The sequence below is a fragment of the Neltuma alba genome, unplaced genomic scaffold (assembly GCF_004799145.2).
Source record: "Neltuma alba isolate B1F8T4 unplaced genomic scaffold, ASM479914v2 tig00005347_pilon, whole genome shotgun sequence".
Lineage (NCBI taxonomy): Eukaryota > Viridiplantae > Streptophyta > Magnoliopsida > Fabales > Fabaceae > Neltuma > Neltuma alba.
This window is the reverse complement of record NW_021634073.1, coordinates 71,353-88,937: the sequence shown is the minus strand read 5'-3', so window position 1 is coordinate 88,937 and position 17,585 is coordinate 71,353. Positions and strand designations below refer to the sequence as shown.

Sequence of the window (17,585 nt, the reverse complement as noted above, 5' to 3'; positions counted from 1 at the left end):
ACAAAAATGAAAACTAAAAAGGCTCAACAAATGAACCCCAATCAAGGTTACTTGACACTTAATTACTAGGGAACCAATTTCTTGGCTCCCCGGCAACGGCGCCACTTGAAGTTTAACTGCCCTTAATTGTCGCTTTGGGGTTACTCCAAAAATTAACCGAATTAATGCAATATATGCAAAACTCGGGTCGTTTCACTTTGAGGAGCCGAAAACGAAATTAAATCCTAGTAAATGAATGCAAGTAACCTAAACTATAAAAAGAGATTTTTGATTTTGAAAAGCTGTTAATTAAATACTACGAATCAAATTGAAATTAAAATACTTTTTTTTTATATATAAAAGTGATTAAAATGAATGGAGATTAAAGAAATGAAAATGAGACACACAAATAACACTGATAAAAAAATCAATCCTCCAATTCAACAACGCAGGCAATCATCACTCTAAAAGATGTGGGAGTTAAAAACAATGAATTAAGAATTATAATTAAGCTTTTGATCCAACAACCGAGCCACCTCGAGTTGCCACAAAATATTTTCCTAAAATCCCAACTTACTAACTGCAACCAGAATAGTAAAATGAGATTAAGGATGCTAAAAACCAATGCTTAATTAGAACTCTTAAATCCAAAATAACAGAATTAAAGCTAGCAAGAGACTATATGATCCAAAATTCTAAGCCACCTTAGAAAATCACAATATATTAATTCCAAAATCAATACAAATGTCATAACCACAACATTATAATTGAGATCAAAACTATAAACAGCCCAATGTCAAATACTAAGCAATAATTCAATCACAATAACCCCCAAATATAATCAGATTAAGCAATACAATTATCCCAACAATCAGAAAAACTATCCTAAGACCTAGGAATTGTTAAACAATTATTGAGTAAGAAATTAAAGTAACTAGAACTCCCCCTTGAAGATCCAAGCTCCTGCCATTATTGTTGAATTAGAGAATTAGGAATTAGCCACGGTTTGCCATCAAATTCGCTGCAATCGGTATTTTGCTACAGGATCCCATGGAAGAACACTGTTCACGCTGAATGGTTCACGTCTCTGTTTCGCTGGTCTGCGTCTGCGTGTTCTCTGTCCTTTCTCATCCACGCGCCCAGCTCGCCTTCAGCGTCCGTGTATTCAGCTCCATTCAGCGTGCTCGTGTGTGTCTCCTCTATTTTCGTTCGGCCGCGCCTGCGTCTTCTTCTCCGCGTGTGTGTGAGTTTTCGTTCGGCCTCGTGGCCGTTCCGTTCCGGTGCGTTTTTTCTTCGCCCGAATGAAGAAGAAGATTGTATATTAGGAATATTAGGTTGGGGCAAAACGTCCACCTTATTATTATTATTATTATTTTCTTTTAATTTATTTTCTTTTTTCTTTTTTTTTTTTTTTGAATCTTCCAAGAACCTGCAAGCAAAATTCAAGGATAAGGTAGCATTAATTGTCCTTAAAATCAATTAATCATAATTAAATCAAAACATGACAATTTTGCCCCTATAAAATAATAATTCAAAATAAAACAAAGTAAATCAATTAAGGCAAAATGGACTATTAAGCTGACAAAACTCATATAAAAGATACCAAAATATATAAAAATAATTGAGTTTGTCAGTATTATAACAAGAGTGAGGCTCACGGAGGGTAGAGCTCTTCATACCTGCCTACCTTTTCGTTTGATTTAATTTGTTCATTTTACTTTATAACCAATGAGTTTTATGGAGAATAATTTTAATATTTTGTAAGAAATAACTAATTTTCACTAAATTCATTATTTAATGTAAAGTTATTATTAGGTGCTTATATATCGTAGAGATGTGACAGAGTAAAAGATAAATGGTACTAATAACATATTAGAAGGGGAAAATTGGAGATGAATTCCTACTTAAGAAATTAATTGACAAATGATCTCTAACGATTTGCACAGCTTATACTTTTCTTGTGTGCAATTGTCTTTGTTTGTGAGACATTTTTCCTTTATGCAACTGATTTTTTTTTTGGGTGCAATCTATTTTCTCTGTATGCAGATTAATCCTAATGTTTTGTGCAAACCATTTTCTTTTCACACAACTTAACTTCTCTTGCGTGTAACTTATTTACCTAATACAATCTGTCATAAGAACCATTTACTAATAAATTTGAGGGATTTATTCCCAATTTTTCCTAAAATATGTAATTAATTTAGATGTGTGGCTGTTAGATGGAACGAAAATGATACTGGAAAGGCGTACATCTAAAAGCAATACTATTAGTAATTTGACTGCCATTTTCTTTTACATTTTTGACGACGACCACGATAATGTTAGGCACAAGACTTGGGATGGGGTTAGCATTAGATTAACCAAGATCTGTTCATTAATGACTTAGTGGAAGAATTGATCTAGGATAAAGTACAATAATATTGCGTGACTCTTGTAGTCGACTTTACTTAACATGTTAAAATTGTTGTTGTTGTAGTAGTATTAGCTACTAGTATAGATGCTTTTGCCATTAAATTAAACAATAATTTTTGTTGCATAATTTGAGTTGTAATAAATTGAAAATATTTTGTTAATAAAATATACTAATTTCCGTTCTTAATATAAGAGTTCATTTAATTTTTATTTTGATTTTAAATATAAGATCCCTATTTATTTTGTCACTTATATTTATCCATTTCTCTAAGATAGTCCTTGGAATAATAATAATTCTAACTAATACATTTGATTAGTAAGGATATTTTAAGAAAGACAATACATATTTATTATAAATAATTAACTTAATTTTTTTTTAATCTATTAAAATTAGTCACTTAACTGTTACATCAAGGATCACAGGTAATAAAAGGCAAATGAAGCCTTCACAAAATTCTGTAGAGATAATTCGAACTAGGAATCAAGAATAATGGGGGTATGTGGTCAAGTTAGTTTCCTAAGCTATGCTGGACCGTTGAAAGCAATGAATGGTGAATAATTGGGTATGATTACAAATAATCCAAATAAATTGAATTTGTAACTCGACAGTAATAAGACTAAACTTGATATAATTAAGATTTCAAGTCAATTCATTTTCCCCATGTTTGAGTTTGACTCTTCTTCACTTTCCTATTTCTTTCTTCGGAGCCATTAACACGGAGAGAGAAAAAGAGGGTAAAAGATTTGTAACTATCAATTTTTTTTTAAATATAAGCAATATTTATAATTATTTAAATTTTATAATAAATTTTTTATTTTATCTTTATTAATTACTTATTTTAATACTCAACATATTTATTATCTCATTTCTTAAATCATAATCTTTCATCACACATTCTTCTCTTTTTGATAATTTTTTATTAATAATTTTTTTTATTCTTTTTTTATACTTTTTTTCTCATAAATAAAGACACATAAGAGAAAGAATTTTTAATTTATACGTACTTATTGTCTTTAACTAAGATTTTGATTTACATAATGAGTTTTAATATTGTTTATAAAAAGAGACAGCTGAAGTAATGAGTAATACAAGTGTTTATATACACTGAGTCACATGATGGTGTTAGCTAATTTATAGTTGTACACTAAATCTAACTAATCTATTATTTACATAATTGAAGGAGCGTTCAATTTGGTGAAAATCAAACTATAAATTTAAAAATAATTGTATGATGTATGAAGTAAATATATAAAAAAATTTGTCTTAATTTGTAAAAAAATATTTTTTTAAAAGTGTTTTTGGGTGTTCTTAAGCACCTATCTAGGCTGTTAGCCATTAAGAGGTGTTTGACGGTAAAAAAAATATTTTTTTATAAATCGAGATAAGTTCCTCCACATGTTTATTTTGTACACTATAAAAATATTTTTAAAATTATAATTTTGATTTCATCCAAATATTCTCTAAGGGTCTGTTTGGCTCAATGAGAATAAGGCGAGGGAGGGATTTTAATGGAGGGAGGGGAAGAGGAGGAGAGTGGAAAGATTTTAATATACCTTGTTTGAATTTATAAAAAGAAGGGGAGGAAAGGAGTTTTAATATTATCTCGTTTGGTTCATGAAGGGAGGGGAGGGAAAAATATTTTAACATGAACAATTTTACCCTTATTTTATTTAAGATTATTTTTTCAAATTTTATAAAATGTTTAATAAAATAGATTGTAAATAACATTTAATAATTGAGCAATATTTATACCAAAATTCTAATATACTTTAGAGTGTGAAGTATTATTAAAAAGAAGATAAAGTAATATTTAGACACAACTTGTATTGTATCGCATCTTTAAATGAAAATATTTGGTCATGTAAAGGAGAGAGCAGCGTTTGGAGACAATAAGAGAAGGATTTAAGGTAGTATAGAGATATTAAAAAATAAATATAGGCATAATAGTCACAACATAGTAAAAATATTACCATTCTCTCTAAATCCTTCTAATTTGGAGGGAAAGTTGAGGAGAGGAGGGGAGGAAAAAATTTTTTTAATTTTTCTCCCTCCTAAAATTTGTGTGATGCCAAATCAAAAGAAATGATTAAAATTTTTCTCCCTCTTTCTTTTTCAAATCCCTCACACCAAATATATCCTAAATTTCAAAGGAAACACGACGGAGCTTCGTGGAAGTCTGTTCGCCCCTTCGTAGAACTGACGTTCACTACATCATTATATACTTGTCTGGACTGGTCTAACGGTGTTATAAACTTATAATTCTCCCCCCCGGGGGGGGGCACAAAGCAAACAAAAACAAACAAACTCAAGCGATCCACCATGCTGGCATTTTCAATTAAAAAAAAATACTTTAGTCCCCAAGAAACGGAACAAAACGCACTTGATTTATGTAATTATAGTGACTTTATTTTTAAATTAAATGAGACTGAATTTATTAATACTCATTTACATTTTTTTAAACAATTTTACAACATTTCCATTTTTAGTTATTCATGTTAAGACCGGGCTTATTTCATTTTTTTTAATTAGTAAAAATCCGATAAAAAAAAAACTCCTTTATGAGGAAGTTTCATGGAGGCTTGGCATCGGCCTCAATTATTGATCCGTACTCTAAACGTTCTGCAGGAAGTGTGAATTAATGCATGACAGCTTTAGGATGTGTTTGGCAAACCGTGGTTTGGAAAAGTGATTTTGGAAAATAGATTTTGGGGAGAATAGATTCTGTGAAGAATAGATTTTGTAAAAAGTGATTCTGAGAAGTGAGAGTGTGTATATATTTATAAAATATAAGATTAAATATGTTATAAAAAAAACAAGATATATATCATATAGACTCTCACACTTTCTCTTTTTATTCCAAAAACAAAAAAATTTGCTTTTTCCAAAACCATGATTTTGGTTTTTGGGGGTTGTTTGGGTGATTTATTCCCCAAACTATGGTTTGGGTCTCCAAACCATGGTTTGGGGTGTCACCCAAATATACCCTTAGCAGAAGTAGGAATGAATGCATGACAGCTTTATAATCCAAAGTAACTTCTGGGAAGCTTCCTCAATCAACAACCCTACTTTGGCCCCTAACTTACCGCAGGTGGATGAGATGACCCAATAGGGTCGTACTACACGTGGGTGAATAACCGCCTCTTATCTTCCAAAAAGTAATAAGAGTTTTCAGATTTAATATTATTAAATAATTATTTTTAAAATAAAAATTATATTTTAAAGAATAATAGTTAAGAGATTATTTTTATTTTTTATTCTATATCTATTAAAATAATTTTTTTTAAAAAAAAATAAATTTAGACCATTCAAATCTGATGAGTATTGGGTGCTTCCCAAGATGAGCATCCAATATTTCAGTCAACCTCTCATTGTTTCTAGCCCAAGGACGACATCTTCCTCCTTTGCTTTATCCTAGGCTCCTGCGAGTCTGCTAAGATTAGCGGCGCCCGACGTAGCTGCCATGGCTCTACCAGCAGTGTCCTCTTGTATTGATTACAAATGGAAGTATGACGTGTTTCCTAGTTTTCATGGTGAAGACAGTCGGTTAAGTTTCGTTAGCTTTCTTCGCGGATCTCTACATGAAAGAGGAATCCGTGTCTTTATGGATGATGAGCACATCAGAACGGGAGAAGAAATCACACCAGCACTTATCAAAGCCATAAGAGAATCCAGGATAGCTATCATAGTTTTCTCCGAGAACTATGCCAACTCAACGTTCTGCCTGCAGGAACTTGTAGAGATTCTCAAATGCTTTAAAGAAGAAGGTCGATTAATATATCCAGTATTTTACTATGTGGATCCATCAGAGTTGCGACGTCCGAGAGCAAGCTATGCAGAGGCTTTGGCCCGATTGGAGGAAAGATTTAAGGACAACAAACAACAAGTAGAAAATTGGAGGTTGGCTTTGTCCCAAGCAGCTAATTTGAAAGGGTGTCATCTCAAAGCCAAGTACGTTTTTCTTCCGTTTGCTTTTTTATTTTTCTTAAACTATTTGAATATTATTCTTCTGATTTCTGAGATACTTCTAACAACATGACCTGATTAATTAGACGTGATTAAATACAAATCCAACATGAAATGTAAGGCTTTTGATTCCATTTTTGTCGTGTTCATTTCTTTGAAAAGCCCGTGCAAAATATGTTAGTATTTGCATGTGCATGTCCTATCCTTTATTTTTTTAATAAGATTATCCTGAAATATTTTTTTTCATCCTGAAATAATTTTTTGATACACTCAAACAACCTAATAACACCTGATATCTTAAAATATTTTTTTTTAGTAACAACAAGTACTCTAAACTTAAAATACTAATCGCCATTTCAAAACAAAATTATGTTGATAGATGCATTAAAAATTATTTTAGAATACTGAGTTATTCTGAAAAATATTTTAAAATACAGAGTGTATCAAAATTTATTTTAAGGTATTGGACGGGTCCTCCTTAAAAAATATTTTAGATTATTGAGAGTTTTTAGAATAATGAATGCTCTTAGAAAAAGTATTTTAAAATATTTAACGTAAAAAAAATCATCCAAATCCTTTTATTATTATTTTAGAATAATGAATGCTCTTAAAAAAAGTATTTCAAAATATTTGATGCTAAAAAAAAAGTGTCCAAGCCTTTTTATTTTTAAGGTCAAAGAAAAACCCGTTCATCACCACACACACACACACCCATACCACTAGGCCGAATGGCAGGTGGTAAACCCTTTCATTTTTGACCCAAAACGATATGGTCTTAGGTGGAGGAGGACCGAGGACCGTAGTTGAGAGAAAGGGTAGAGAAGAGAAACAATTTCCTTATCCTTTCCCACCCAATGCAGAGCAACTCTATTAATTAACATAATTATTTTAGTAGGCATACATGTTTGTAGCAATAATTATATATATTATTTATTGAAAAAAAGACACAATAAGAATCTTGAAAATGACGAATTCCAATTTTAGCAGCTAATAATTCATAATACCACACCTTAAATAGATATTTTGAAATTGAAGCAGAATGACAGAAATACCCTTATGTTCATTTTTATTTTAAAATTAGTAAAATAAATTGAAAATTTGTTATTATCATCCGAAGTTTAGGAATTGAATGTTTCCTCAATATATGATTTTTTCCTCATTTCTCAAGTATTTAAATTAAAAATGTGACTTGTTAAGCTTTATTCAAAAAGTTGTGAATGAATGATAGTTAAACTTATATATATATATATATATATATATATTATTTTTGTTTTGCCATCATATTAATAGTAAAGTATTGATGACCTAATGGCCATCCTTAAATTTGGCAGTTTTTTTAAACTTAATTTTAAAATGCCATTTTAGTTTCCTTCCCTTTAATGTACTATGAACCGTTAGTTTCCTAAATTTGGGTTTAGCATGTTGGAGTGCTTTTTTTTTTTTTGGTGTCATTTCCCCTTATTTATATTAAAAATTTATCTATTTATTCTTTTTATAATATGGATTGAGTGTTTTCCCTGACTATACTTACATATTTGCTTGGATAAGGAATGAGACCTTTTATAAGGACGAATAGAAGATGACAAAAGTTAGCTTTGGCACGTCATATAATTTAGTTTAATAGTGAACTTTTCTCTGATTGTTCAGGATTGCAAATGAGCAAGAACATATTACAGAGATCACCAATGAAGTATCAGCGAGGATTAATCGTATTCATAATCATTTACACGTTACTCAATACCCTGTTGGACTTGTGTCTCGGGTGAAAGAAGTGTTCTCACATTTAGATCTTTGGTCTACTAAGAAAAATAAAATGGTTGGAATTGTGGGACCTGGTGGAATAGGTAAATCAACGATTGCAAGAGCCTTGTATAATTTGATTGCTGATCATTTTGAAGGCTTATGTTTTCTTCCTAATGTGAGGGAAAAGTCTAGAATGCCAAATGGTTTGGCACATCTTCAAGAGACATTGCTTTGTAAATTAGTCAAGGAGAAAGATCTCAAATTGGGTGATTTGCATGAAGGAATACCAATAATAAAACATAGGCTTGGCCACAAGAAAATTCTTTTGATCATTGATGATGTTGATGAATTGAAACAGTTAGAAGCTCTAGCTGGAAGTTGTGATTGGTTTGGTCCTGGAAGTAGAATTGTCATAACAACTAGAAATAAACAGTTGTTCACAAGTTCTCATGTTAAGAGCATTTATAATGCTAGGGAATTACATGATGAGGAATCTCTTCAATTGCTTTGTTGGCATGCCTTTAAAAAGGAGAATGTGGAGTTTGATTTCATGGAGGTTTCTAAGCGTGCAATACGTTATTGTTGTGGATTTCCATTAGTCTTAAAAGTGACTGGTTCTCACTTATGCGGTAGAGGAGTCAACGAATGGCACTCTGCATTGGATCAATTTAAAAGAATTCCACAAGGAGAAGTTTTGGAAGTCCTTAGATTAAGCTATGATGCTTTAGGAGAATTTGAGAAAGAAATTTTCCTACACTTGGCTTGTTTTTCCAAAGGTGAGGAATTAGGAGAAGTTAAGGGCATGTTGTTATGTTTATATGGAATCCCACTGGATAATGTTATTAATGTTCTGGTCAATAAATCCCTCATAAGGATTGAAGGAGATCAGGTGTTAATGCATGACGTGATTGTAGATATGGGTAAAGAAATTGTTCGACAAGAATCACCAAATGAACCCGGTAAAAGAAGTAGGTTATGGTTCTACCAAGATATTCTTCATGTTTTAAATCGAAACACAGTAAGATCACTGATATATGAATTCTATTTTTTATTCTTTAAAATTACGTTATGATTTTTGCATGTCTAAGTTTTGAAATTTATTGTGTGCTATTCATTTTGACAGGGAACCAATAAAGTGGGAGTCATACTTCTAGACCTACCTGAAGACTTTTCTGAAGACAATGAAATACAAATGCAATGGAGTGGAAAGGCATTCATGAAGATGACAAATCTCAAAATCCTTGTGATAAAAAATGTAGGCTTTATTTCAAAATGCCCCACACATCTCCCAAAGAGTTTAAAGTGGTTGAAATGGAAGGGGTATCCTTTCAAGTTTTTGCCGCGTAATATTTGTTCAACAGAACTTATTTGTCTTGACTTGTCAGATAGTTGTTTTGATACACTCCAGCCATTTACAAAGGTACGTATGTATGTATATCTAACACTTGCTATATTTCTTCATGGTTTATGTGTCTAACTTTCTAAGAATTTACTTTTGTTTTTGCAGAAGTTCCACACTTTAAGCCGCATGAATTTTAGAAATTGCCAATTTCTACAACAAATTCTAGATTTATCTGGAGTTTCTAATTTAAGAGAATTGTGGCTTGATGATTGCACAAATTTAGTCGAAATCCATCATTCAGTTGGGTGTTTAAATAAATTGAAGGAATTGAGTGCCATGCGATGCAATAGCTTGGAGATTTTGCTTCCAGACCTTAGACTAGTATCTCTTGAGAATCTCAACCTCTATGGTTGTTCAAGTCTCTATAGTTTCCCAGAGATATTGATTGAGATGAAATATATGCGAAATCTTCACTTGGGTAGAACAGCCATTATTGTGTTGCCATCTTCAATTTGTAATCTCATTGGACTTGAAACCTTAAACATAGAGGAATGTCCTTATCTTGAGCAACTACCAACTACCATTTGTTTGCTGCCAAATCTTTGGGAACTAAATGCAACTTCTTCTAAAGTATTGTCTCATATAAAGATGTATGAGGACGGACAAGAAGAAAACTTGGATTGCTATGCACTGTCTTTGAAACTAGAACGCTTTTGCTTCTCAAAATGCAATTTATCGTATGACTCTCTTGCTCTTTGCCTCTCTCACTTCACTAATATGATATATTTAGATCTAAGCTTCAGTAGTCGTGTTACGACCCTTCCAGCATGCGTCAAGGAATGTCACCATTTGAAATATCTTTCGCTGGATTATTGCAACCGACTTCAACATATTGAGGAGATGCCACCAAACTTGGAAAGATTCAGTGCCATATGTTGCATGTCATTGACAAAAAGATCTGAAAGCAGAGTATTGTATCAGGTCTCTCTTCTTCTATCCCTCCCTCTATGTGTATATAATCATCTCCCTACATTTTATTTATTAGTTTTTTTCCCCTTAAAATGCAATTGATAGGTACTCAACTTGCAAAATGGGAAAACAAACTTTATCTTTCCTGGAGGTAAATTCCCAGAAAATGTTGATACTTGTAGTAGGAGAAGCTGTGTGTCTTTTTGGGTTCGTGATGTGTTTCCAACAATTTTTCTATGGATTCTTGTTAAACAAGATCAGGATTTTCTCTTCAATTATTCATTCTTGGTGCACGTCAATGACGTCAAGCTAGATATTTCTTCTGAGTGGCTTCTGTTATCAACGATGAAGATGGGTCATTTATGTATATGCGATCTGCAAAGTATGATTCCCAAGGCTGAACTCCCACATCGAAATAAATGGAATCATGTGAAGGTTTCCATCAAGAGCAATGCCCAAGAAATGAAAAATGGAAGGGATCAATTTCACTTAGCCCTTCATGTTTATAAGCAACAAAAAAACTCAACAACCATCCGATTGATGGATCCTAGGACAACATACATTGATAGTAACTCTTGGGAAAGATTACAACATCCACAACACCGGGAAGAACTTGAAGACAACATGCTTTACCAAGGTTGGGTTTCTCCTTTTCTTCTGTGTTACCTACTTTAATATCTTTCTCATGTCAAAACATTGCTTGATTACTAGCAATGACAACAAATCCAACAAACTAGGTGAAACAAAGATGGGGATTGAAGGAGTTGACGATAGAAACAGATAGGATCTAATTAAAAAAGAGAAATTACAAGAAATTTTAGATCAATTTTCCCTTAAAAATATGGTATTTTGAAGCTCATTTGTTTTATCACTTATGCAAGTTGAGTATTGCATAACTAATACAAATGTAAATAGACATTTTTAACTTGAGATGATAATGTTTCAATGTACTTGCTTGGACCTAGCTCCAGGTGTCGTCAATCTCAAGGCCCAAGTTTCACAAAATGAAGACGTGAACGCAGAGCGAGCGGTATTACCATCCACATGGAATTATGATGTGTTTTTGAGTTATAGAGGTGACGATGATGAATGTTCAAGTTTTGTTAGCCATCTCTACAATCGCCTATGCAGAAGGAGAATCCATACCTTCATTGACAATAAATTTCTCAAGACAAGTGAGGAAGCATTGAAAGCAATGCAAGAATCCAGGACCACTATCATAGTTATCTCCAAAAACTATGCATCCTCAACATCTTGTTTGGATAGTCTTGCCACCATTCTTGAGTGCTTTAGCATAGAATGTCGATTCGTTTATCCAATTTTTTATGGTGTGGAGCCATTAGAGCTGCGAGATCAAACAGGGAGTTACGGAAAAGTATTTGCAAGGCTTGAGAAGATATACAAACACAACAAACAGCTAGTGCAGAAATGGAGGCTGGCTTTGTCTAAAGCAGCTAACTTGAGAAGCATTACCAGGTATGTCCTTACCCTTTTTCTTAATTATTCTTATTTTTGGACACTACTTTAGCTATTAATACTCCCATATCTCAAATTGGTTCATTAAACAAAAACTTCATAAATAAGACATACTACTTCCTATTCTTAACATAAGAGCTAATTGATTAATTTGAGTAAATTAAGAAAATTAGTTCAGTTAGTTATTTGTAATAAATAAGTGTTATCTTTCCTAAAATACCCTTGCTAATCAATTGTCATTTGATAAAAATATTTGATATGTGCAATTACTACAAAGATTACTTTAGAAAAAAAATGAATAAATATGAGAGACAAAATGGATTGATATCTTATATTTAAATGAATAAATATAAGAGACAAAATGGATTGATATCTTATATTTAGAACCAATTTGAAACTTAAACTAATTCTTATATTAAGAACCGAATGTAGTATCATTTATAATTTATGAATATGACTTATTCAAATTTTGATATTAGTTTCATATTAAATATAGTTTTTCATTTTATATCAATATAACTCTAATATACATTATTCTACTTTACATGGGAATAATATATTGATAAAAATGCTTTGCTACTACCGGTTAACATGAGATATATTATTCCTGGTTCTTTCCATAATGAGTAGAATGAAAAAAGATAAAAGCATAATTTTGTAAATGAAAAGTATTTTTCATGTATTTGAATAAAAATTAATAAAATTGAATTGCAAATTCATATTAATAATATAATAAGTATTGTATATCTTGTGTTGCACAAATCAAACCAGATGTCCAAATGGAAATGGAGATCATACTTGCATTAAGGGGAAAATAAGAAAATGAAGCTCATAAGACCCCTTTTTAGTTTTTTGAATTTATAATAATTTTGAATATTTATTCCAAAAACATGCAAAACTATTTTTTAAAATTTTGAAAAGTTTAGGCACAGTAATTGAACAATGGCCATATGCATATACTCTTCTGATCCTTAATATTCTAATTGTTAAGTTAATTTTGATCCTAAATATAAAATCTATTTCTTATATCTATCTATTTTTTCTAAATTATCCCTATGGATACTCTTTCAATCATAATCAAGTAGAAAAAGGAAGAAGGATATTAAAGAAGATAATTATGGTGTTTTAGAAAAAACATGTCATATTTTTTAAATTAACTAACTTACCTAACTTTCTTAATCTAATGAAATTAGTTAATAGGTCTTATATTAAGGACTGGAGGAGTATAATTGAATTCTTTCAATGATCAAAAGGCTCGGCACCAAAAGGAAAAAAAGGACAAAAAAAAAGGGAACATGTTTGATTTATGTAATTATTTTAATTAATAACTATACATGTCTGTATTACAAATTTATTCATCACTAGAATGACTTAGTAATTTTTTTAATATATGTGACTGAATTTAATATTATTTTAAAATTTTTGTAATAATTTTACCACATTTCAATTTTTAATTCTTTATGTTAAGAATGCTATTAATTTTTATTGGGAGAAATATGTTTTGAGGGGGGGAGCATGGCTTTTATTTCTAAAAATAGCATATCGTAATTTTTTGTTCGACTAAAAAGTGAATTTCTTCTAAATTTGTCAGTAATGCTAAAGGAGACGACCATATTATTGAAGAGGTCATTTTCAACCTCAATGGAGGGATTGGCGGATTTTTTTTCATCCATAAGGGTCGTTCAATGTGGTGTGACAGCGAATGTCGACGAGTAATCTCACTTCTGGATGTTGGGCCTAATGAGGAAGTCAAAAGGGTAGGAATTTGGGAAACACGTGACTCATCACGAATAACACGTGTTGTGAGTCATTCTATTGCTCGCCATTTTGAAGATTTTTGGTATTTTTTTAATTCTCGGGAAATAGCCAGGAGGAGCAGTGTTTTCACATTGGATGGTTTCTGTGATTTGATAAAACAACCCTGGTTCCCACAGAAGAAAATTCTCGTAGTTATTAAAGAAGTTGAAGAATTGGATAGGCTACGAGCAATTAGAGAGTGTGATCGGTTTGGTAAAGGAAGCAGGATCCTCGTCGTCACATGGGATAGAGAGTTGTTAATAAGTCTTGGTATCCAAGAAACTTATGATGCAGGTCACCGGCCAATGGAGCTACAGAGAAAGGAAGAACGAGGTAAGAGAAAGGAAGAAGACACTGACAGCTTAGAGACACAAGTTGAGGGAAAGAAGTGCCGTGGTTGGAACATTATGGAGGGCTTCATATGGTGAGGGTCGATTGGTTCCAATACTTTTACTAGTGGATCTTTCAGAGGGGAAATAACAAACTATGGACGATATGAATTAGGATTCAAATTTAACAGAATCTGTCAATTCACTTGGGTCAGCTGCGAGCACCATGAGTTTCCGAGGTAATTTTTTGTCCTTCATATTTCTTTTCATGTCTGCCACTGACATTCTCTAACATAGTATATATAAGCTCTGCTGCACTATGTGGTTTTGGTAACACACATAACTTGGCTATATTTGTTTTTCTTAGCTTTTGTCCCATCCAAATTTGTCACATTTGTAGCAACTTTACAATTGATAGAAATGTACTTACTTATAATGGCAAGAAGTTAGAACTATCGACTTCCATTCCTAGGCATACGTTGTACTGTTCTGTATTTCAACTGATTGAAGCACCAAAATTGCCCAACACAAAAATATCTGATGTCATGTTATTAGCAATACATTTGTATAGGTAATACAAATATACTAGTTTTATATATTTGGAATGTTTTTGCTGCTATTTTTCCAATATATGAATGCTTTCGTTCATGTCATATATGACGATAATTCCCTTTTCTAATTTTGTAACTTTCCGTTATAGCAACAAATATACGTTTAGTTGATTCTTTTTCATCCATTATATACCTTGCTTTGAAGTGAGTTATATATTCCAACATGAACTTCGATAAGTTATTATAATGTTCTATGAACAAAAGTTATTACAGCCGTGTGATAAATTTGGACACAATGTATATACATGAGCATGTCGAAAGAGGCAATAATGGAACATTATATTCAATTATCATAATGCCCATTCATGTGATGATCTTTAGTCTTGTGAGTTCTTCCATAATTTCTTTTTCTTCTTTCGCAGTTTTCCAATTTCTTGGACACCAATGCATGACCGTGTATATATGTTCAATTCTCCAGGGTCTTCTTCCTCTTATCTGTGAGTTGTTTTTGTATGCTTGCTTTCATGCTCTTCTGAAAAGGCACTTAAATCTATAGCCCGTAATTCAAGGCCTATTTGAGTTTGGCCCAATAAACCGAACATATAGAATGTCTTATTAAACTAAGCTCAATCTCAACAATTCAGGCTTTTAAACTGGCCTCTAAACCCAAATTTTTTGGGCCTTTATAATAATAATAATGATGATAATGATAATCATAATAATATTTTTTTTTCAATTTTTGAAGTTTACCTTGCTTTTTCCCTTTAAAAAATAAAATTCTTTAGCTAAAGCTACAACCATAATTTGAACAAGGCAGAACATGAAAATAACATGAAGAAAAAAGATTAGAAATTAGTTCAAAAGGGAAGTTTACAAATACAAATCCACGAAGATAAATCATCAGACAATTAGTTAAACTTTTATTTGAAAATAACTTAGTGAATGTCAGAATTTAAACAAGTTCCACTAACATTTCCTTCGTTCACAGTTTTCCAATCTTCTTCCTCTTATCTGCGAGTTGTTTTTGTAACATTGCTTTCATACTCTTCTGAAAAGGCACTTAAAATAAACCGGGACATATAGAACGTCTCATTAAACTGAAATCAATCTTAACAATTCAGGCTTATAAACTAGCCTGTAAACCCAAATTGTTTGGGCCTTAATAATAATAATAATAATAATTTTTTCTTTCAATTTTTGAGGTTTACCTTGCTTTTCCCTTCAAAAAATAAAATTCTTCAACTAAAGCTACAACCATAATTTGAACGTGACAAAACATGAAAATAACATGAAGAAAAAAGATTAGAAATTGGTTCAAAAGGGAAGGCTACAAATACAAATCCACCAAGATAAATCGTCAAACAATTAGGTAAACTTTTATTTAAAAATAACTCAGTGACCGTTAAAATTTAAACGAGTTCCATTAAATTTTTCTCTGCAGAGAAAGCATCCCGAAATGGTTTGATTACCATACGAAGGGAAATTCAATGTGCTTTTGGGTCCAAAAACAATTCCCTGTAATTGTGGTGTGTTCTTTTTAGAGTTTCTGTCCAGCAAGAAATTGGAATACTCAAGGATGGAGTAGAGATCAAGTGCATTAGAGTTCACGTATACAAGCAGGAAAATAGCATGGAGAATAGCCGGTTCATGAAGCATGATCGCCCCAAGTGAAAATACCATAGCTTTTACAACTCCAATAATGACTTGGAACAAGATTTCAACTCCATTGAGGACTTATTGGAACAACAAACTTTAATCAACTCTATGCTCACTGCAGGTTGTGCAACTACATCTAAACTGAAAGGAAAATATATAAAGGTATACAGTGAAGGCAGCAATCTTTCAGTGAGTCCATGTTGCGAAGAACATGAGGACGATATGAATCGGGAGTCAAATTCAAAGAGTAAAATGGGCAAGGAAGAGTTGACTTTTGTTTCTTCCCCTTGGTACAATTACTGTTGAATGAATTGCAGTTATTGATCATTACTATTTTGCAGTGTGTGTCGGACCATGCAGTTCTGGATCCTTCAGCCAATGATCAAATAGAATGATAACTCAAAATTTTTCGGGTGAAATCAAGTACTCATGCACCAAGTATCCTGTGATGGAAATGGTGTAGAACTTCTTCAAATATCTAGTTGTACAAATGCACCAAGTATCCTGTGATGGAAATGGCGTAAAACTTCTTCAGAGAGAATTCTCCAATTTATCATTGAATTTAGAAATCTCGAGAGAATTCAATCAGCGGATAAGGTACTGACATGTTGCAGGCAGAGAAACAAACCCTGTTAGTTCAAAGCAGAAGATTTGGAACTTGATTCCAAAAAGGGCGGTACAACGCGTCGACGGCTTTAGAAGAGAAAGAAGATCAATTTTCTGTGTCATATAAGTCTAGGGAACAGATGCCATCCTTGAAACATGAGATAGAATCCACAGAAAGTTCTTGATGAACCACTTAATGGACCATATTTGGATTAAGTTAGTGCTCTTTTTAGCCGGAATTAACGTTTGCATGAGTTTGCGATCGTGATGTTGTATCTCTTCTTTCAAAAGTTATCAGTGGCAGAGTGTCTTGTGTTGTTTTCCTTCTGGAAATTTGTACCATCCTAATTATGCGTTGACGTGATATAATATTCTATATTGTGATGTTTTATAAGATACTCTCCATGAACCAAAAAGGAGATCGAGCACACGGTAATTATGAACAAATTAGAAGTTCTTGAGAAAATTGTGCACTGGTTGTGCTTATAATAAGTAGTACTACCTCTGATCTTTAATATAAGACCCCATTTGACTTTTATTTAGGTTCTAAATACAAGACCCCGATCCACTTTGTCTCTCATATTTATACATTTTTTTTCAAAGTAGCCCTTCTAACAATGATAATTCTAGTCAATACACTTGATTAACAAGGATATTTTAGGAAAGACAACATTTATTTAGGACAAATAACTAACTCAACTTACTTCCTTAATCTCATCAAATTAGTCAACTAGCTCTTATAATTAAGACCGAAGGTAGTA

At 32.1% G+C, this 17,585-nt stretch overlaps 2 protein-coding genes across 2 annotated transcripts; both read left to right on the top strand.

The window, feature by feature from the left end:
- The first annotated feature begins 5,768 nt into the window (after nucleotides 1-5,768).
- On the top strand, nucleotides 5,769-9,318 carry LOC114747517 (TMV resistance protein N-like). Its single transcript, XM_028935855.1, has 4 exons — nucleotides 5,769-6,340; nucleotides 8,003-9,116; nucleotides 9,222-9,239; nucleotides 9,277-9,318. Exons 1-4 carry the CDS (start codon nucleotides 5,853-5,855, stop codon nucleotides 9,316-9,318), a joined length of 1,662 nt encoding a protein of 553 aa, XP_028791688.1. The 5' UTR covers nucleotides 5,769-5,852.
- Nucleotides 9,319-11,262: 1,944 nt separating this feature from the next.
- On the top strand, nucleotides 11,263-16,358 carry LOC114747519 (TMV resistance protein N-like). The gene is made up of 2 exons (XM_028935860.1): nucleotides 11,263-11,885; nucleotides 16,340-16,358. The coding sequence occupies exons 1-2, from the start codon at nucleotides 11,341-11,343 to the stop codon at nucleotides 16,356-16,358; spliced, it is 564 nt and encodes a 187-aa protein (XP_028791693.1). The 5' UTR covers nucleotides 11,263-11,340.
- The last annotated feature ends 1,227 nt before the right edge of the window (nucleotides 16,359-17,585 follow it).

Bases quoted from the DNA above. Each gene is read 5' to 3' on its own strand.
- LOC114747517 (XM_028935855.1), top strand. From the start codon at position 5,853: ATGGCTCTACCAGCAGTGTCCTCTTGTATTGATTACAAATGGAAGTAT. The intron at 6,341-8,002 runs GTACGTTTTTCT...CTGATTGTTCAG, and splicing joins GGGTGTCATCTCAAAGCCAA to GATTGCAAATGAGCAAGAAC.
- LOC114747519 (XM_028935860.1), top strand. From the start codon at position 11,341: ATGATAATGTTTCAATGTACTTGCTTGGACCTAGCTCCAGGTGTCGTC.